Source organism: Porites lutea, chromosome 4 (assembly GCF_958299795.1).
Source record: "Porites lutea chromosome 4, jaPorLute2.1, whole genome shotgun sequence".
Lineage (NCBI taxonomy): Eukaryota > Metazoa > Cnidaria > Anthozoa > Scleractinia > Poritidae > Porites > Porites lutea.
The window spans coordinates 25223948-25246312 of record NC_133204.1 but is presented as its reverse complement, the minus strand read 5'-3'; the positions used below and the strand labels follow the sequence as shown (position 1 = coordinate 25246312).

Sequence of the window (22365 nt, the reverse complement as noted above, 5' to 3'; positions counted from 1 at the left end):
TCTTTATCCTATTAAACTAACAGCTCACACTGAAAGTAAGCTTGAAAACTGACTAACTTTCAGTCCAAGAGTGAGAAGAAACAACTAGGGTTTGATCAAAATTTACTACAGCCTAATGTATTTGCATTACCTTTTTTAAAAGTTCTGATTTCAATCAATATAATACTCTTGGTCGGACGCTGGTTACGTTTACAAATTTTGTACTCACCATTGCACTTCAGAACCGGTACGAAGAGTGATACAAGAAGAAACAAATTACTTTTAACTATAGCCATTTAACGTAATATTTTCCCTAAAATAAGGTCGAAGACTTCCAGAACTGTTTATTAATCAGTGTGAAATATATTAGAATAATAACCTTAAAGTCAATATATTCGTTTACGTAATGAGAAAATTATATAGATGTCGATCATTTTTAAAACATGCATTAGCGTAATATTTTAACTTCCAGTGAAGAATGTTTTCTTTTGTCATTAAACAACTTATTAATTGTACAAAAAATCACCGACAAACTTTCGTAAATTTGTTTCGGGTGTAGTTTTGGTTCAAGTTTGGTGCTTTATTAGTAATAGCATGGAAACTAGACCATGCGTTAGTGCTTGAAACAAGCTTTGAAAATTGGCAATTTTACTAGGCCGATATTGTAATGAACATTTCCTGAAAGTTTGTAGCTTTTGATGGAAGCGACTGATAAAAGTAATTACTTCATGACAGAGAAACCCCCAGAAGCTTTTATTGATTTAATTTTGTCACTACAAATTGCTGCTAACAACAGGACGTGCTGTAATATCAAACAAATGTTTGCTTTTGGTTCTGTTCACTAGTGGTCGATCTTGATCTTAACTGTCAATTCACCTGTTGTTTTTCCTCTTAATATAAATATTCCATAGTAGGCTCGGACTGCACTTCATTAGGAGCCCAGCCTGGGCCTAAAAAAAGGTTCCATAACACAGCAGGAAAAAAATGACTGATGTATGAATGGTCAGTGGCCAGGGAAATCCTCTATAAAACAAACACAACAAAAAGTGCGGGTAGAACATGGGAAACCTGGGAAGGAAACAAGCCTAAACTTCCATGACTCATCTTACATAAGGTCAAATCGAATGAGTCGAATGAACGATGTATAGACTTTGTCAGGCCCAAAAGCGAAGCTTCCATTTATGTACTGTTAGTTATAAGCTTATGTTAAAAGCAATAAAGTTTATTGATTAATAAACTTAAAGCCCCCACAAAGAAATCAGCAAGTCTATACTTATTTTTAATCCTTTTTTAACGAAAGCACAGAGGTACATGGATCGCGACCGCCATCTTGAAAGCAATTGAAATATAGTCAACTTTCTGTCAGTTTCAACGTCCAACATGGCGTGAAAAAAAAAAAAGTATCATTGTTCGCACTGCTATTTAGTAAATACGCCTGGTTTGCGGGCTAAACTTACGAACCCGTTGAGGGAGTGGTTGGGTATCCCTCGAATTTTCCTGAATTAAAACGAGAAAAAAGCTCTTTCATTCTGAAGTAAAAAGCAAAAAAATATCATAAATCAAGTTCTATCACAGTAGTAGGCTTGGAAAAGAAGTCTCGCCCAAACTATATCACCGAATCCCCCACCACACCCCTTTGCAAAGTTATTCATCGTTAGCTCTTTGATGCTCTTACTTTGATGCCAAAATTATTTCAGTCTTAGCAAGAGAGAATAAAGCTCCCATCTTGGTCTCAAGGTTTACCGCTTTATAGGTGAAACTGTTAGATCAATTTTTGATTAAGGATGAACTTCTCTCTTAAAGAAAAATAATATTCCAAGGACCTGAGATTTTCACAAAGCATTTGTCATGGAACCTGATACAAAATATAGAAGTACAGAAAAGGAGGAACACGCTCACTACGTCGGAGCCAAGTCGGATCGAGCTCATAAAAACAAATCCGCCGCCATGCTCCTCCTGGACAGTAAGTTTCTCCATATTTGTTTGTGGTTCGGCAGTAGTCAAAATAGAGATAAATAGGAATGTGACCTTTTTCAGGTTTTTATTCAAACAATAGTGAGTATTATTGGTTATCTTATATATTTACCTTAACCTTTGCGCTGATGTAGCAGTGCGTCCTGACAGTAGGTCGCAGTTACAAAAGTACCAAACATTTTAAATGACGCCTGACACCATGTTTATCGTCTTAAAACCGATAAAAATTCTCACAAAAACGTTCAGCCAAACGCACCAAAATTGGATACAAACATATGTACTCTTATGATATTTTGAATTAGTTAGTACCATAACTTTATTCCTAGCGATAATATTTTATATTTTTTAATTGCTCTTGTGCAGAGAGAGAATTTCGAGTGAACCTTATCCGTAAGAAAATTTACAAGTGACCTGAACGAGGGAAATCTCAGAGGTCATGTGACGATTACTTTTACTTTAACTTCTTACTAGCTGAGAGTTTACCAGATATAATATACCTGATTCAATAAAGTTTTGTTTGGGCGTTGGGTTTTGGGCACAGGAAAGCTATTGTTTGGCAGGCACTCAAGCAAATTATTGCAGTGAGTTTTATATGCCAAAAGGCCCAGTGCCCAACTAATTGCCAAAGCAATTAGGTATATATAAACACAAGCAGTCATTATTTATTAACGCCTATTTTATCTGGTACATAGCATAGTTAGACCGGATATTCGACCGTGCCCAAATTGAATATGTTATCTTCAAAGATAACCCAGTTGCTATGATGTATGAGAATGCATCCGTAAGCAAAGCAAATTCTCATCCCATGAAAGGGAATTCAAGACAGTCTAAATAGACTTGAATTCTGGATTCAACGCGATGGATTCCGGATTCTCTGTTTCGGATTCCAGTCTTTGTTAGTGGAACGTGGTTTCTGGATGCCAAACGTTAGTGGCATTCTGGTTTTCTTGAGCTATTCCGGGTTCTAAAGGCCAGGACTCCTGATTCCATAAGCAAAATATTCCGTGGTTCCGGATTCCACGAGCAAAAATTTCAATCCGAAATCCGAATTCCGTTACATGGGACGAAAAGTTCCTTCGTAAGTTTGAAGCAGCTATGCCCTTTGCTAACCTTTTGCTGGTCAAAAAAAACTTAAAACGTAAAGCATGAAGAGCTTTATTATAACTGTAGACCACAGAAGTGTCTTTTCCGCCAGAAATTTTGAGCGCTTTGAAGGACGCGTTTTTAGTTTGCTGGTTAGCGGATCCTTCAAAATCGTTCGAAATGCCCCTTCTAAGGTAAAGGGCGACAATTTACCGCAGGTAAGATAATGCGACGTTTATTTAATAACAAACAGTAACACAGTAACGTTTCGGCAAGAATACGCCTTTAAATACAATAAACAATAAAAAAAAATGTTTCACAATTCTCTATAACCTATCTTCGCTTTTATGACTTTTCATGCACCTTAACTTTTTTACACATGGCTTTGCGCTCGAAGGCTCGATTAACCCCTAGCCGTTAAGGGAAACCTGACCGGACAGTGGAAATCAAGCCCAACGCGCAAGGTAAGTTATTCTAGCCCAAGAGAAGGCAACTTAAGACGTTTGCGTAATCCTCTGGATTACGCTTTTTTAAGACACTTTGTTTTGATCCAAACCCGTAGGCAGTACAAGCCGAACACCAAACTATGACACAAGGGAAGAGCAATTAACACCAGGCATGCCAGTGATATGGCTGAGAAAACTGGTCTAGAGTAATCGGTCTGGGGATAGATATATGTGTTGCCATGCGAACTTATTCCACCACACGCCCAGTATATCACTGTAAATGAAATGTAAGTTATACTGTATAACATCGGATACACAAAATGAAATAAGCGAACAGGAATCGAGCTGAGCATGGTGTCAGCGACCATAACAACTGAATTAACTGCGTGGAAAATAACAGAGATCGGACTTCTCCCTCTTCCGAATGATGTGTAGATCAAAGACCAGAAAGTAATAGTCACCAAAACGGCTGCTACTACTGCGATGTTGTAAATTACCCATAATACTTGGTGAAACCATCTCATCGGGGTGTCCCGTGATGCTCCAAGCACGTAACCAGTGAAACCTATTTCACTTTCGCCATCGCCAGGAGTGGTTACCAAGTTACTACCTTGCTCGCATGCGCTTTTTTTGTTGTCTTCATTCTTGGCAGACATTTCCACGCCATTTTTAATTTCCTTTTGGTCGTTGGCAGTATTGACCCGCTGCTTGAGTTGGTTTTTGTAGTGAAGGCCTGTGACTATCGTGGCGCAAATGAAGTACACAGTAGCACAAAAGAAGCTCCAGTTTGTGAGGTAGATAAACCACTTGGCGCCATTGTGACGGTAATAAAACCCGCTCCATATAGTTGCGCATGTACAGAAGACAGCAATGAAGAACCGATAGAGAAGAACGTACAGCACACCAAACCACTGGAAAAAAGGCAGTTGGTTAATTAATAGATATGTAGTCGAGCTTTAATGATGATAAGTTCAAACCAGGGGAGCTCAGAGGATAAGAGGGAGTAAACAAATAAAACCAACAAAGCGATTTGTATTAAATTTATTAATACACGAACAAAATGCAATATGCCCTGGGTCTCTCCTTTCTTAGCCTGCGAGAACTGCGGCTCTCCTGGGGCGCTCTGGCGACGGCGCAAAAAAGGAGGGAGAACCCCAGGAGAGCTTGCTGGCGGGCCACTAAGTTCTCCTTTTTAGAAAATTGCTAGAATTTCACTTCTCCTGATCCTCCTCGTTTTCTACTCGACTCTGTATTCTCCTCACTTCATAAATCCGCATGTATCGCACTACTTGTCAGTTTTTATATCAAAAAGCCGGCAAGTTAATTCAGGCCGCTCCTGCATGGTTAAGTTTATTAATATCTCGTGATATTAGAAATACCTTGCCTACTCGTGTGGAAAACTGAAACAAGCTGAATCACGATATTTTACCCAGTTTACTGCAGTGACTCAGCCACTACAGTAAATCAGTAATGATGCGGTTTACCCACTAAAACCGACTGCTTATGTCGACTTACGCGGAACGGGTTTGTGAAGTTAACCTTTGTAACCTTTTTTATCCGGGGGGAAGAGGAGGAATAAGGCAGTGCTATGAATTACTATATCCTTTCCAAAAACTGTTAGGCCATTATAGGGAGTATTACCCGGTGGCGGCGGGGGAGGGGGTGTTTTTCTATAATGCCGGACTATAGCTGGATGCTCAAGCCAAACGGGGTACCCTGTGAGCTAGTTCATCATCATTTTCGTCACCGCCACCATCATCATTACTTTCTTTAACTTTACTTGACTTATTTATACACGTTAATACAAACATCAGGTATTACAAGCATATGGAAAAATCAATAACATTAGTAGTATAATAAAAAATCTAAATGTAGCGTAAAATGTAAATATAGTAACTAGAGGTATATAAAAGATTGGGCATTTCAATGAGGTTTCCGTATCTCGAAGTGACAGAATGGCGGGTCCATTATAAGAGGTTTTAAAAAGGTCAATAAATATAAAAGGTCAAGTAAACTGAAAGTTTGCCTAAGTGTTTCTGTGTTTAGGTATATGGATGAAAGGGGTATTTTTTGTAAAAGGCTGATATAAAGGACGTGCCTTTAGGTGATAAGCCGTTAAAAGAACGGGGCCAGTTATTTCAACAGAGTCTAGCCCATGTTTGACAAAACCGCGTTCTAAGCCATTTTCAGTTTGCCCAAAGGCTTTTATCTAAACACCGTTTATCGTAAACAATTTCAAGAAAGCATATAGCGTAGACTGGAAAAGCAGTTCTTTTCTTAAATTAACCCCCTAAGAAAGAGATTTGGAGGTCCAGTGATTTCTTAAACGCAGCCTTAATAGCTAAATTAGCACGAAAGTACTTATTGACAACTGACTATTTTTAGATTCCCTTATGGGGACAGGACCGCCATTATCTGAGCCACGCGAAAGTCTAACCGTTTGCGACAACAAAGACTCGAAAAGGCAGTCGTGCCCTCACTTCTCAGTTGATACTAATGAGTGCTGGTCTGGTCCCCGGCGATTCGGCTGGGATGGCGACCGGGACCTTCGGCGGCCCGCTCTCCAGGCAAGGTCTCTACCGACTGAGCTAAGCTTCAGTGAAGCTTAAAACCCTTGGCAAAGCAATAATTTACCTTAGCCTTCTTTTGAGAACCAAGAATTACAATGCTTCCCATACACTTCGAGTTCGCGAAATGAAAACTTGGGTAGTATCAAGAAAGGGAATGAACGGACCCACGGAGGGAATTTAGAATTCGGCTTTTTGACTTAGGCTGGTTGAAAAAGCTAGACTCGGCTCCTGTCGACTTTCGAATGAAGGCTTGATATTTGTTTTTGTCTGCTGGAGCGTGATAAATTTTCATGTATTTGAATTTTCGTTTGTTTACATTTCCGATTTTTGAAGTCTTGTATTTTGCCGATGGCTGCTATGAATAGAGGTCTGTTTAGCACCTACACAACCCGGCTCCAAGCTCTGTGAACTCTTATCTACAATATTCCGTTTTTGCCATGTTCGACGGTAGTCCGGCCGATCATAGCTTTCCTCTAAATTGCTGCCATTATACTGTTACTGCAGAAATTCTTAATTTGTACGCAGTCTGTTTCAGCTTTCGTTGTATAATTCAGTGACTCTCCAACGACATTACCCAGTACAAGCACGGGCGTCGGTTTGTCTGTGATTACACGGAAAAAAATAGCGAGAAGTTCAAATGTCATGCAAAGGATTACATCGAAACCTAGAACACTAACCTAAAGAATCACAAAGTAAATTGTTTGAGCCAACTGAATCATGTCACGAAAGTAGGTACTTTGAATCTCCGGGGTGGGTGTAGTTCTGAATAGAACTGTCGTTAACCTGGTGTTTACACCTGTACGGTGCGAGTCACCTTCAGAGTCTAAGAAAACTTAATATTTAGCGTTTAGTAACATACTAGTAGACTGACAGTTATGCTGTGTCATCGCAGTCAAAAGTAAATGCCTCAGTACTGAGAACTTACCGGCGATTCTGCGAAGTCCGCTGAATTTGGATAAAGCAAACGGAACTTAACAAGACGAAACTCTTTCCGAAGAATACTCCAACCTGCCATTTTCGATTGCCTGGTGGATTACTCGCAGTTTTATAGCCAGCGGGCTTTTGTATGATTTGCAGAGCTGTTATTCTACTGAAATATCAATATATGCCAAATATTTGACAACAGTATCCAAGGACCTCCTGGTGACCTTGACGGGCACGCAATATCTGAGACAACACGGGACACGTGAGGGAGGGGAAAGTGAACGCACAAGTCTTTTTCTTTCTCATGTGACATCCATGTGTGTCCAGTGTTCGCCTCGCTCATCTCCAAGATAGTGTGTGACATCACATGAATACAGACGAACAGCAGCAATTAGTAGCCGAAAATGTGTTGGAGCCTACTTCGCAATGAATTTCACCTTGATCAACTTCGTTTGCGATATCCAAACCCAGCACACTTCGCGGAATCTCCTGTAAGTTTTTACAGTATAAATCACAGCTTTACGTACCCCCTTTACGTACTATAAATTAGGAATGTGCGGCCCTTTTCACTACAAAATTACGGGCATACTGCAGTAGTAAATGCCTGGTTTTAATTACGTAATGTATTCATCAAAGGAATACTGTAATAAATAACTTCTTGATACGCATCACATGGACCGACACAAATTCAAACCTTACTTGAATTACTGACTGATCATGAGTTTGTGGTTTTGAAAAATGAGCATCCCGGGATAGCTTACAACCTGGATTATGAATATTCTTATATTACACATCAGTTTCCCACAAGGACCTCTATCTAATGCAGGAAAGCGAGGAAACTAACCTTGGATTTTGCAAACACCTGTACAATACTTTGTGGGAAGGTCTCGCCTCTTCTCTTTGCCCTATAGTTTATTTTGATCTTGTCGCGAGGTTGCGACGTCATTTAAAGACAATATTTTGTCATGCCTATTTGTATTTTGTTGAGAATTGGGATATATAAAGACTTCTGAAGAGGTCGACTTTTTTATTTAATAGAGTTTGAAACGTTGCATGGCGTATGTTCGATCATGTTACTCTTGCTTTTCAGGCAGCCGGAGGTGGGGGGGGGGGGGGGGGTGTAATCAAGAAAATTTTACTAGGGGTAGCTCTGCCCAAATGTCCAGCCCGTGACTCTTTTATAACTATACAACTGTCCATATAGCCTCCACAGAAAGAACTCTCTTTCTAAACCATTGTAATGAAATATTACGGTTCAACCATTACCAGAAGTCAGGCCTCTTGCGGAAGTAGGTTTCGAATAGTCGTAGTGAGCAAACTACTCGAGCTCGCGTGAAATCACCACGAGACCAAAATACTTAAATCACCTTGCGAGATGAGAGCAGGCTCGCCTACCACCCTTGAGGAAAATGAGGACTATAGCGCAAGTTACATTCACGTCGCGGTGTGCCCTTTTAGATACCCAATGACAAATTTTCTTACCCTTAATGCGCTTTAACAGGCGATTCCCCTATCCTTTTATGTACTTGAAACCTGAAAAAGCTACCCCTTAATTCGAGCAGAATTCGTTCTGTATGAGTGAAGTTTTCCTTTCTAGACCCATTTAACTTTCAGTTTAAGTTAATAAATTGGTAAGCAACAACGTCAGTTGATCGTTGATCGTTGATCGTTTAGTTACGTTGATCGTTGTGTAGCAGTTGTTGGATTGCATTAAATCGTGTTGTTACATCGAAAGATACAGTCCTCTTGATTTGTTTGAACCAGCGGAGCGGGGTTAAAAGAATTCCGCAACATTTCCAGCGATACCTCGTTTTGGATATTCTGACAAATCCTGCCAGAGTTACACTCACTAAAAAAGGTAACATTTAAGGAAAAAAATCCACTGCCAATTTCGATCTTTACATACTACTTTGAAAATTAAATCTGTCCCTTTCCTTAGAAGTTAGCCAGCCACAATTCCATGAAAAAGAAAGGCGATAAAGTGGGCAACAAAATCGCTAATAAAGAAGAAAGGCAAAGGAAAAAAAGAGAGCGAGAGAGAAAGATGGAAACAGATTCGCAAAAAAAAGCAAGACAAAACTAAGTCCAAATTTTGGCTTTTGCGCATGCGTGAAAAACAAAAAGCTGTTTAATTAAGTCAGATAAGTCGGAAAGTATGCCTTTTCTCGTAAAACTCATTTTTAGCCATTCTTATGCTAATTAGCCGAAAGCTAGTCCAAAAAAGGAGAATTGATGAAAAATCACCGGCGGTTTATTCGCTACTCGCTGGCCGTCACCAAAGGATTAATGTCTATATGAGCAGTTATTAGCTTGGTCCGGCAGCTAGCGGCCCAGCGCCTCTTCTGCCTGCGGCCACCAGTCCCCCGAGCTTATGCGCACACTGATCATGAGCCCTTGATATTTGTGTGGCTTGAACTGACATCAGAGGTGGGTAGACCATATCACCGGGCAGACTTCTTCGCCTCATTCGAACAGTAACACTTAAAATCAAAGAAGGATGAAGAGTCAATGGCTTTACAAAGTTCCCCTCCGCCCCCCCCCCCCCCCCTAAATGGTGCAGGGATATGTATCGACATCATCATTACATTATCATTATAACATACTCAAAAAAAGGGCCAGATTCTAGTTTTACATATTTTATAGCCACGAGGAGAAAAGTACCCCAGAATTTACATTACATTCTTACTGTAATGCGTTTTATTCAGTACTATTTGATTATTTCTCTCTGCTTTCAGTGGTTTGGTGTGTTGTTTGTATTGCTGTATCGGCTTGCCATCGCCATCTTCTGCACTGGTGGGATAATAGCAAGCGGAGTTTGTTATACAGACACCCGTGAAAAGTGGTTTATTTTCCTCAGTAACTGGACTTTCCTGTTTGTCACCCTGTATTTCATTTGTGCAACTATCGTAACGGCCATCCACTACAAGAAAGACCGCAAGCAGCAAGAAAACGAATGGAACGGCGTTGCCTCGCAACGAGACTATCGCAGTGCTAACGCAAGTACAAGTGATGAAGCACGTGATCATTTGGTAGCCAACCCTCTATGCGACGATGAAGAAATGCTGTTGGCTAGAGACGCCCCTGAAGTGTTACTGTCGACACCGATGGGTTGGTTTCACCAAGCATTGTGGGTAATATACAACATTGCTTCGGTAGCCGCCATCCTCGTGACCATCTCCTTCTGGTCGTTGATCTATAAAACACTGAACAACCAAATAAGCGTTATTACCGTTATCATTCACGCAGTTAATTCGTTCGTAATAGTCGCTGATACCATGCTTAGCTCAGTACCCGTGCGCCTACTTCATATTGTTTATCCAATGCTCTATACAACTACTTACGCTTTGTTTACGGTTGTTTATTGGGCATACGGTGGAACAAGTCCAAGTGGGGCAAAGTATATTTATCCTGTGACAGACTACACAGGGAGACCAGTTTACTCCGCTGTAGCTCAGTTATGCTTATTCTTTATAGGACTCCCTTTGTGCCAGTGTTTAGTATTCAGTATTTACTGTCTCCGAGTATGGATCAAAAACAACTACGCGCACTAGTGGTGTTACCTTATGAGGAAACACAACTTCTCTAACCGAAAATGGTCATATGCAATAAAATTGAGTATACTATTTTTGCGAACTTACTTAAGATTTACTCTTTTATCGGCGTTCTTTTGAAATAGTTTTTTGGCGAAAACCATAGAAAATAGCCAACTGGCTTATTTACGTGTCAGTGACTTTTTTTCTGATCCAAATTACTCAAATTCAAAAACCGGAACAAACTTTTACTGACATAAAGTAGACTTTATTTATCATTAATTCCCCTAGTCTACTTGAGTGGACTTGTGAAGCGAAATTCCCGCGATCGCGCTAGTGACATCTACAGCGCCCGCTTTTGGGGACTTTCTTTCCGAAGACGCGAAAAGTGTCCGCAGGACCAGACACCACGGTTGACTCTGCAGCTGGCTACCCCAGTGGTTGTCGAAAGGTCAGCTACACTCACCCGGACGATCATACTCAACTTACTTATGAATCATAGTCTGCGTTTAAGCACCAGTTCAGGACTTCGCATCCCTCTTAACTGCTGTAAATGCACTTAAAATGTGACAAAAAACACATAACAGAACGTTTTCTCGACTTTTTCACAGCCATAACACGCATCTGTTACCACTCTTAGGACTTTTTACAGACCGAAAGGACAGATTTATTACTCTACCCTTTTCAACTAATGAAATCCCCACCCTTTCATGACCTGATGCTAGATGAAGAAGTTGTGTAGCCGGCAATGAAAAGCGTGATGCATGGGTCCCTGATCCTTCGTCAGTTGTCGCAACAGGTAGCCCAAGCTCGAAATATGAGCGTCGGCAAGCGTCGGCGAACATCGGTATTGTTGCGCAAGATTCGAAGTATAAGGATTTGTAAGGGGAAAAAAACCTATCGTTTCTGAAACGTACGAAAATGAAAGAATTTTAATAAAAAACAGCAAATCTTAGATAAAATGTGTCTTACGTCTCTCCCGTGTGGTCCATGGGCCGATTTATGGCCGTTTTATGGGTTGTACTGTAACGGTTCCGACGGTTTTCTCTCTCCGATGTTCGCCCATGCTAATATTTCGAGCTTGGGCTTGGATGCGCGAGAGAGCGCGCGACGCACGCAATAGTTTGTACAAGGCCTCAGGGAGTGAGCTGTGATAGCTGTGAGAGTGTGCACATGGGTACAGTGTGCTGCAATGGGACGTCTCTGGGGCGGCTTTATTTTGCAGTTTTTCGTGCTTAACTTTGCATCTGCAAGGCCACCAAACGTTCTATTATTTGTCGTGGACGACTTGGGAATCGCAGATGTTGGCTGTTTTGGAAACGACACGATCAAAACACCCAACATCGATCGGTTAGCTGCACAAGGTGCTCGCTTGCTGCAAGATGTTCATCCGGATTCCGTTTGCACGCCAAACAGAGCCGCAATTTTAACAGGAAGGTATCCAGTCAGATCAGGAATTGCTTCCGATCGTGGGCAAGTAAGAGTGTTTATTTTCACGGCTGCATCTGGTGGATTACCCCAAAATGAAACTACGTTTGCTGAAATTGCATCTGCTGCTGGTTACAAAACAGGTTAGATGATCTCATTTTACTCGCCTGCTTTTATTTCCGCAGCAAGAAGATTCAGCCGAGCTCTGCGACTGCAAAATCAGGAAAAAATAAAGTTCATAAGGATAAAATGGGGATAATGTAGGGAGGGCAAGGTGACCTTGGCTGGTTGCCTTCCAATTAGCCTGCGTAGCTGGCGGTATTGTGTAGTAGTCGAGTGAGATTTGGCGGCGGAGCCGTTGTAATACAGTCGAGTAAGATTTGACGGCGGAGCCGTCACGAGCGGCGAAGCCACGAGAAATACCGCCTGCCAGAGAACCATGATTTTTCGAATGCCGCCCACTTTTGTGCCGCCCACTTTTGTCACGTTAGCTGATCCCAATTAAATCAGCCAATCAAAGAGAAACCAGTTTAGAAATAAGCGTTGACAGGCTAAACACGACTCCTAGGGCGCTTTCCATTCGACCAAAAATTCCGAAAATTCCGGGTTTGGGAGCGAATGGAACAGACATTTTCCGGAATTTCATTCCGAAATTTTGGGTGTACCTCGCGAGGTTGGCCTAAAATTCTGGAAAATCGGAATAACCGGAAAATTCCGTTCCATTCGACCATTCCTGCTCGCGCCCAGTTTCTCAGAGCCCAGAAATCGAACTTAACATGGCTTCCAATTCTTCTGCTCAAAATTAGTGTTCCGCTTGTTATTATGCGACAGATGACTTGAATGTTCTTTTGCACCGCTTTTGCACTGGAGCCACGGCAAACTTTCGTAAGTAGTGCGAAAATGCATATAAGCTACGCGCAATGTCTTAAATCAATGTGATAAGTGACGAGCACACTTTCTATTGCAAGGCAAATATTCCTATATTTTATTGCAAGGCAAATAGTCGCGGACTCGGTTTAAATTCCTACGCATGTAGGAGCTACCCACACTGAACAGCGTTATGTCCTCGTCCTCGTCCAATACTTCGCTTATTTCAACTTCGTAGTCGTCGAGCAACTCTAAAGCAAGTAAAATAGACAAAGAGTCCGCCATTTTTTGATTCCCCTGTTTATTTCGTATTTTCGCGCGAAAATTGGTATGTGATGGACTGGGACGGCTTGGTTCAAACCAACCGGAAAATACTGTTCCATTCGTCACATGGAATACGCGAAATTTCATTCCAGAATTTTTGGTCGAATGGAAAGCACCCCTAAGCTCGTGACAATGTGAAACGTGACCTTGTGAGTTTGCTTGAACAGAGGTTTTTTTTATTTTCTCGGCTCTCGCTCGAAGGTTACTAGCACTACACAGTGCATGTATCATTCTAAACTTTGACTGAGTAAATCTTTTTTTGCAACACTAGGCTTAACATTAAAAGGTCGTGAAGCTGGTTTGTTACATGCATACTGAGTAACCATTTCCGGTGGTTTATTCTTCTGTAGGTGTTCCTGATAGGATTTGATCTCAGGTGCAGTTGTAAAGTGTTTTAATTTTCTTTGACCTTCGTTTCTTACGGCTAAATTAAGACAATTCCAGCGCTGTGAAGTTTAAAAACGCCATTTCGGCAATTTGGTCATCAATTATGCTCTTTCTAAAGCGGAAATCACAATCAGTTTACATGTACGTCTTCTCCAGTTTGCCATCTGCTCCCTAAATTGGGAAATATACGCAAAGGCTCATCTAACATGATTGACATATGTACGGCCCTCGACCAATCTGTTTCCCCGCACACTGGTATGCGGACCATTCAAAATACAGGGGTTTTCTGGCAGGCGGTATTTTAACCGCCTGGTCCCTACTCCTTTTTTTTTTGGAACACGGCTCCGCCGCCAAAACTTTAATCTCGCACCCACACAATACCGCCAGCTACGCAGGCTACCTTCCAATTTTTAAGTTTTAAAAAATTTGGATTGATGGGGGTAAGGGGGTTGGCAATGAGTACGAGGAGTAGGGTGGTGCCACTGAGGCCCTGACCCTAAACCCTGTTTTTGCACAAAATTGTACTTTATTCAAGGCTGTGCTCTAAGGAAAATTGAACGGAGCCCTGTGTTCTAAACCGGTAAAATTTGGGGTGCCCAGCATATGATTTGTACAAAAAAAGTAACATTTTCTAGTTGCCCAAGATCAAAAGTTATGTGCCAAGGGCCACTGGGCTGTGCTAGAGTTTAGCCTTGTTGTTGCTACCAATTTATCTGGATCCTGTTTGATAAATAGCAGACCTGCCAACCCTCAAAAGGCAAAAGAAGTGAGATTCTGAACCTAGGGCCGGGAAAAGTAGTGAGAAATGGGTAAAAAGTTGTGAGATGTCCCAAATTTCCAAGTGGAAGGACTTTCAGTCAAGATTATGGTTATTGGAAGTCACTACATCACTTAAGCTGGAGTAGTAAATATCAAGATCAATTTTATGATTGGATTTTGTAATTTCTGTATTTTGTTGGCGTCATCTTGAAACAAGGGAAACTGGAAGTCTGCACGTTTGGTGGCAGTAGCAAGTAACGGTAGGCTAAAAGGAATATGTGATCAAACATGACCGCTAAGCGTTTTTTTGGGGTGAAGCTGGCTATCTACATGTATTGGAAACGAATTCTACAGCTCCATATTTTTTTAGAGCTTGGCTAGACGCTTGAGAGAGGTCCTAAAATCATGAGACTAACAACAAAGTCTTGAGATTTGGCAAGTCTGAAATAGAGACAAAACATATGTTTTTTCAGTAAGGCGTTTTAAGAAACTATGTCAATCTCATAAATGTAAAGTTTCATCAGAAGCCCGTACATATTAAAGTGTTAATTGTTTCTTTGCATCTTTGTTTGTTACAGGTATGATTGGAAAGTGGCACCTGGGACTGCATTCTTCCTCTTCATCAGATTTCCATTTTCACCCACTTAAGCATGGTTTCCATTACTTTTATGGATTGCCGCTAACAAACTTACGAGATTGTGATCCAGGGAATTATGTTGTAGAGCTTGTCATTCCAGGGTTCAGACCCACCAATATCCTTATTGCTGCCACAATTATCGGAGTTACGCTGCATATTTGCTACCTAACTGGTGTACTAGGCAAGTGTGCTTTCTATTTTCTTCTCACATTAATTGTGTCCACTGCCTTTGCTCTTTGTGTTATTCTAAGTATGTTTGCAGTATTCAACTGCTTTGTAATGAAAAACTACGGTGTTGTAGAGCAGCCTACTATTTTGGAAAATTTGACAATGAGGTTCACAGATGAAGCCATGAACTTTATCCGCTCAAACAAAGATGGTCCCTTTCTGCTTTACATGTCTTATGCCAAAGTTCACACTGCTCTGTTCAATACTGAACGATTTGTCAATCACAGCATCCATGGTAGCTACGGTGATAATGTTGAGGAAATGGACTGGAGTGTTGGCCAGATAATGGCTGTAGTTGAGGAACTTGGTTTAAAGGAAGACACGTTTGTTTATTTTACATCTGACAATGGTCCACACTTGGAGGAAATTAATCCATTGACAGGTGAATACGAAGGTGGATGGAAGGGTATTTACAGAGGAGGTAAGATTTGAAAAAAACAGAGAAACAGGGTGCAAGTTTATAATTTTATTAATGTCATTAATATTATGCTGGTGGTTCACAGTTGTACACCATCAAAGATAAAACTCATAGCCATTAGATCATAAGTCAAGAAATTTGAAAATCTGAGAAATGATAGAAAACTAATAATAGTCACATCAAGATAGGTTTGTGCAGTTTTTTGTGAATGGTGCAAGCTGTGGGTTTCATTGGGGAAAATCCTCAAAACTCTCTTATGAAAATTAGATAAAAAACAACCTGTGAGGTAATCCTTCCCGTCTGGGTGGTAATGCCTTCGCCCAATGCTGATGCAAAATCAACCATAAAACCCCAACACAGGAGCCTGCCAAAAGTCATGTTAAAAAATTGAACTATAGTGTATCTATAACCATTTAAACTTGAAAAATCATGTGAACAGTTTATAATGCCTGGAAATTAGTAGGTACAAGAATTAAGCGATTGGATTTTGTAAGATTGTCTCAACTTTGAGTGCAAAGCTGGCTACAGGGATCGGCTTCTGTAAATAACACCTAATACAGCTAAGCACAATGCAATAAGATTTGATTCTCAAAACCATGTTTGCACATTTAAGTTTTTTTATAACAGTACAGTGTACCTTCATCTTTAAATTTAGACCCTGAGTATTTATAATGCTGGTGATACCAGGAGCCCACAACCTCATGCACTCATCTTTGTTATCATTAAATACGCCGATTCAGGAAAAAAACGGAAGTTGCATGGAAGCGAGGCCTAAGGGCCCGTCGGCCTTCGCGACGCCTGGCGGTAAAAACAAATGGTTGTCGAAAAAAGTTTCAAGATGGAGCAAGTAAATATTGAAGTTGTCAAATTGACACCTGAGGAAAGAACGGGAGCTTAAAAATTTACAGGTTAAAAGTAAACCAGGTAAAATTCTGGTAAAAATGTAGAAAAAAAATTAGGGCTGTGGAAAGTCCTTTACAAGACTTAAGTTCTTGTTCCAAACCGACCGAAATTCAATTGTTTCCTGGCCCGCAGAGTCAAGAACCTTAATGTTATGTCTGAAAATAGAGATAACAGGGGCGGATCTAGGGGGAGGGTGCTGGGGGTGCGCACCCCCCCTCCCCTGAGATGACCTGCGGCTTTCTAATACAACTGGTATTCTGCAAAAACAAAAAACTATGTGGTTTATTGGTGTCGAAGTATAGCAAGAGACGAGTGCACCCCCTCCTAAAAAAAATCCTGGATCCGCCCCTGGATAAAGTTTATGATCCTGACCCAGGCAAAGGCTTCACGAGGCCCAACTCCAGGAAATTAAAAAAAGCCAGCTGGATACCGCGCCACCACAAGATAAGCTTTATACTGTGTCAATACTCAGAGTTGTTCCACTGACCGATACCCTAGATCACCTTAAGGGATTGCAGCAAAATTACTGAAAAAATCTCTCTCTACGTATGCCATTGCGTAAATGTTGTACATAATCTTGATCATATGAAGTATCTAAACCTGTTGATAATGTCATTGTCTACATTAGACCAGGGCTTTGTGTTGTGCCTCCTACAAAAAATATTGTGTCAAATATAAAGTACGTATGATTGATAACCCGGTTGGAAAACCCAAACTTATGCTAGCCGTGTGTGGTTTATTATGTCGTGCTGGTAGGAGCGGCTGCAGTTGCCATGTTGTGGCAGTTAAATGGAAATTAGATGAAATGTCATGGAACAATGAAATGAAAAATCAATGCGAGAATGACATTCGTTGCACTTCTTAGCCAAGAAAACGGCAAATTCCAGGTAGATGAACATGAACAGTGGAACATTAGCGGTCAATCATGGCCTTAAAGCTTATCAAGCCAAGGCATCCACCAGACACACCAGGTCATAAGAGGAGGGGCGTGTTGTCTACTTTTTATGATCCCTGTCATTCGAACTTGAGAAAGTTAGACCCCTAGGCTGTTGAAAAACTCAAAGTGAACATTGTCAGAGTTAAAAGGTCTTCCCTTCTACAAGATGAATCCCAATGCTTCTGATATAACACTTGTGAATTCCCTAATTGAAATTGCTGCTAAAGGAACTGCTCTACAAATGCAAATGAAAGATTTTACTCACATCTGTTTCTTCTACAGACAATAGTATATTATATACTTCTGTTCTCCAACCAAATCCATGTTTAACAAACACAACAGTGTCTCAAGTCAATTTAACAAGCACAGCCAACAATACAGACAATAGTTGATGCGACCACAAATCAGTTTCAAGATCTCATGTGTCAGAAAAATACAATCTTGTCTCACTGAGCCAATTGAACACAGTCAACAATACAGATACTGTAATTGACCTGAACTTGAACACAAATCATTTGATTAGATTAGCCCTTCACCATGGATCAACAAGGAATTGTTTCAGCAACAGGTACCTTTTATTATGGCATCATGGAAGAGAAATTAGTACACCTTTAGAACTTTTTTGACCAATACATTTTACTCAAATTAGCATACCCCAGGCTCAAGTTTGGTCTGTGGTATGACCTCAAGTTAAAATAGTTTTTGTAAATCAAGAAAGTCGGCTTGGGTTATTGTTAGCACAGGTCTTTTATTCACTCTGATCCTACATGTGAAGAATCCCTTATTATAGTCTATCATGTTTCACAACCTGTAACAAATTAAATGTTTGCACACTAACTATTAATTGTGTGTGATATTATACCTTATATCCATTCCCTTCCCCCCAAAAGTAAAAATTTGAAAAATATTTTTTCCAGGTGTATTTATGAATGGAGACTTGGCATGGTCACTGTATTCACTTGAGTGGCATCTCTCACACTGGTGTAATAAGTTAGACGGGAAATGCTTGGTTCTAAGTATAAGTTTCATAATCTCAAAACCCAGTGTAGACTAAGTGAATATCAAAAACCCAGTGTAGACTAAGTGAATATCATCCCTGGGCCTGGGATATCATCTAGGTTTTACAAAACACGTTCAGACCAAACGGAAAACTTACTCCTTCTTCCTTGCTTTAGGAAGTTATTTTTTAAAGATTTCTACTTCTAAACATTTCGCTTCAGCAAATTGTTTGATCACTGGAAGACCTATAAATTAACAGCTTGTACTTTATCGCTCAAGGACGATTCTTCTGACCTTTTTTTCTCATGGGATACTTTTCCTTATGTCCCCGTTATTCTTTAACATTTGATTTGGCTGAAGACCAAGCAGAAACAGTAAGGGATGCCTCCTGTTTTAGGTCGACTTTCTATGTCCGACGAGACTAATTCTGTAATCGTTTAGTACGAAATGCTCTGAACAACAATATTCCTTTTTCCCATCTTCTACTTGATTCAGGATCTGATGAAACTTTTTTGGTATATAGGCGAGATCCGGCCGATTTTCTGTTCGATTATTTTATGTGGGTGCAGCACTTGTCTTATTTTGCTCACAAGAATCTTGTTGTTACATTGTCATTTTGAGTATGAGGGCCCTTAGGCCTCACTTCCATGCAACTTCTGGTTTTTTCCTGAATCGGCGTATTAATGCTGTGTACATCGAATCTGTCATAATAATAAAGTTACTTCCTTCACAGGCAAAGGGCAGTGTTGGGAAGGTGGTGTTAGAGTGCCTACAATAGTATCATGGCCAGGACATATCACCCCTGGAATCTCACTTGACCAGCTCACTAGCACCATGGACTTGTTACCCACAGTTGCGAAACTAGTTGGTGGAGATGTTCCACAGGACAGAACAGTTGATGGTAAAGATCTCTTACCACTTGTAACAAACAAAGGGCAGCCATCATCCCATGAATTTATTTTTCACTATTGTGGCAATCAAGTTCACGCTGTCCGCTACAATCCCAAGAATAGCAATGTTGTGTGGAAAGCACACTTCATGACCCCTAAGTGGACAAAGGGAACTGAAGCATGCATTGGTCAGGGTGTTTGTAACTGTCATGGTAAATATGTAACCATTCATGATTCACCTCTGCTTTTTGACATCACAAATGATCCATCTGAGAGTTCCCCTTTTGGAGCTGACACAGCAGTGTACCAGGAGGTAATAAAGCAGATTTACCCTATGCTCAAAAAACACAAAGCAAGCATGAAAATAGTCCCCAATCAATTGGAACGGCATAAAAACATCTTTAAACCTTGGTTGCAAATGTGTTGTAATTTTCCATTCTGCAGCTGTAAGGAAACAGACAGAGAGCTAGAGCATCCCAAAATCTTATGATGATTATTATTATTATTATATAATTAAATTATGAAATTTTTACTTTTAAAATGAGATTTAAAAAGATATATAAAGATATAATGATAAAGCCAGCACTCATGGCACCCTGTTGCTAGGGAGAGGAGAGGTGGCTGTATTTGCAGACTAATAAGTTTATGGCTCAAGAGTATCCAACCGAAAGATGATGAGAAGAAATGATTTTTTTTTTTAACTTTGTATTTTAATTTTTAAACATTGTTTTCAATCAAAAGAATGATAAGTTTGAAAATTATTTTTTTTTTAATTATATGATTATGTTTTGCCAACATTTTTTCATTACAATCTCTTTCTTATTTAATAGATTTCATATTTTAGACCATCATGTCAACATCGCGTGAAAAAATTGATTTATTGTATATTCTAAGAGTACAAATTGTGTGAACATAAGATCTATTAAAAGGTAGATGAATCGATCCACCAAATGCTTGTATTAACATCTTCTGAAGCTGGCTCTAACCTTGATCATTCCTCTACTCTCTGAAGAAGACCTTGAAAATTATTAGGTGAGTTGCTAGTTCCCTTAACATACATGTACTGTAATATATCAGCTTATTTGAACCCATTCCAGGTTTGCACTTCTCAAAAACTGATCAGGAAATCTGTGTACTACTGAGTTGTGAATGCCCACAGCAGTAGATTGAGATCTCCTCTTGTGTCTCAAGATTCCTGAGCTGCTAGCTTGTAAACTTTTCTTTCCTTTTTGTTTATCAGGTCTGATAATACGTAGTAATGACCTTATTAACAGGGGTGTCCAAACCTCCCTCTGACCATCCATGCATTCCCTGGCATTCCCGGTAATGATCTAGGGGAGGGACCCAAGCCCGCAAAAAAAAGACCACAGGGCCAAGGAAAATTATTTTCGATGCTGGGTCCCCTGTTATCTTAGGAACTGGATTAGCAGTACCCCCCCTCCAAGTGACTTATCAACCTCTTTCCCAGGGTTGTCTCCGTGGGTAGGAGAGAATCCTGGGAACAAGGTTGGATCTGAATTCGCTATTAGCCATAAAGACAACATTAGACACTATTCTGACTATTGACCTCTCTAGAAATACCATAACATACTATAATGCTCTTTGTTTGTCACCCCAAAATTTTGCATAAGCTTTGTCTTCAGTTTCTCTAGGGGGTTAAATGGCCCTGAGAGAAACTGAAAACAATGCTTATGCAAAATTTTGGGGTGACAAACAAAGAGCATTATGGTATGTTGTGGTATTTTCTGGAGTGGTCTGATAGCGACCTTTACCAGTCACGAGGACGTCCCTAAAAAAGTGGATTTGGGTTGTTTCAAACGTCATCGCGTTATTTAACCTCGGGGAATTTGTCACATGTAGGCGGGGTTTCTTGAAGTTGAATTCTTAAGGAGTATCAGCCTGTTCCAGACGTTAGTGTGCTTTTCAATAACACGAGAAATGCATCGAAATCTAGCAATCACCAAAGGGTCACAAATCATGAACTTCTAGGGTCCGCTAATTAAGGTGATTGACGTTAGTTGGCGTTTGAGAGTTCGCGTTATTGAAAATCGCAGTACCGTTTATTCCATTAGGCGCTCTGGTAGACTGTTCACAGTCCCCTATTTTTTCGTGAGATCGTCGAGATATAGCGCGTCTTCCCGTTCATGGCGGCCATCTTGATTTTCAAATGTACCGAGTCTACCGATTCCTATGTCTAGAGAGTGATATGAGGACTATGAACGGGATTCGCCTCTGATACCAGCAACCAGCAGAAACGAAAACCACGAACACGAAAAATTCTGAAAGGGAAGGCCTCAACCTCATCCCCAAGGCTTTTCCCTCAAAAAATGGGTGGGGGGGGGGGGGGGGGGGGAAAGGCCCTGGCATCAGCTGGTTGCGTGTCTCCTCGTACACCCTAAAATCCTGGGTGTAATAAATTAGCGCCATGTGAAAAGCTAAAATTATGCGTAACCTCACAGCGCGCGATCATGGGCGACGTTTTATATCTCTTGACGATTAACGAAAAGTTTTACAAGGTTTCCTTTTTGTCACAGATACTGGCTATGGTAATTTTTTGCTTTCCTCTGATTTCTATGAAGGGGACAGCGAGTAACATTTGTAAAACTTCTGTTTATAGAGCGGTATAAATGACAAACAAGCTATCGTACATGCATAAAGGTTGTACTGGAAAAGTCCGTTTTCTCGACTCTTCTGATATTTTATTTCATTTCTTGCGAAGTGGGCCGCCGTACACAGCCTAGTTCTATTCATCTTAACTCTCCGCCATATCATAGCGACACGCGTTGGTTTTAAGACATCCTGTATGACCCGAAAAATTCATTGACCTCTGCGATCAAACGACTGGCAACAAGAAAGACTTGGGTCCATTTAAAATCGACAGAGCTGTAGTTGATTCCAACCGATCAGTCAATCTTCTCTTTAACATAAGGAAAATCCTTTGTACGTATCCTCGGAAGAGAAAAGATATAAGAGGTCTTCAAATGTTTCAGATCGGCGACCTGTCATCGTTCCTGGCTGGAGGGCTGACTTGCGGAGATTTGCTTGTTTCATGGTCGGGTTGTAGAGAAGACCAGACTCCATA

The 22365-nt window shown here is 40.6% G+C and overlaps 3 protein-coding genes across 3 annotated transcripts; 2 read left to right on the top strand and 1 right to left on the bottom strand.

Moving 5' to 3' along the window:
• Window positions 1-3093: 3093 nt before the first annotated feature.
• Window positions 3094-7149, bottom strand: LOC140933071 (protein rolling stone-like). The gene is made up of 2 exons (XM_073382589.1): window positions 6978-7149; window positions 3094-4393 (listed from the first exon to the last, which is right to left on the bottom strand). The coding sequence occupies exons 1-2, from the start codon at window positions 7065-7067 to the stop codon at window positions 3557-3559; spliced, it is 927 nt and encodes a 308-aa protein (XP_073238690.1). The 5' UTR covers window positions 7068-7149; the 3' UTR covers window positions 3094-3556.
• A 96-nt stretch (window positions 7150-7245) lies between these two features.
• LOC140933072 (uncharacterized) lies at window positions 7246-10788 on the top strand. The gene is made up of 2 exons (XM_073382590.1): window positions 7246-7467; window positions 9712-10788. Exons 1-2 carry the CDS (start codon window positions 7381-7383, stop codon window positions 10525-10527), a joined length of 903 nt encoding a protein of 300 aa, XP_073238691.1. The 5' UTR covers window positions 7246-7380; the 3' UTR covers window positions 10528-10788.
• An 882-nt stretch (window positions 10789-11670) lies between these two features.
• Window positions 11671-20194, top strand: LOC140933070 (steryl-sulfatase-like). The gene is made up of 3 exons (XM_073382588.1): window positions 11671-12077; window positions 14850-15557; window positions 19127-20194. Exons 1-3 carry the CDS (start codon window positions 11699-11701, stop codon window positions 19771-19773), a joined length of 1734 nt encoding a protein of 577 aa, XP_073238689.1. The 5' UTR covers window positions 11671-11698; the 3' UTR covers window positions 19774-20194.
• Window positions 20195-22365: the final 2171 nt, after the last annotated feature.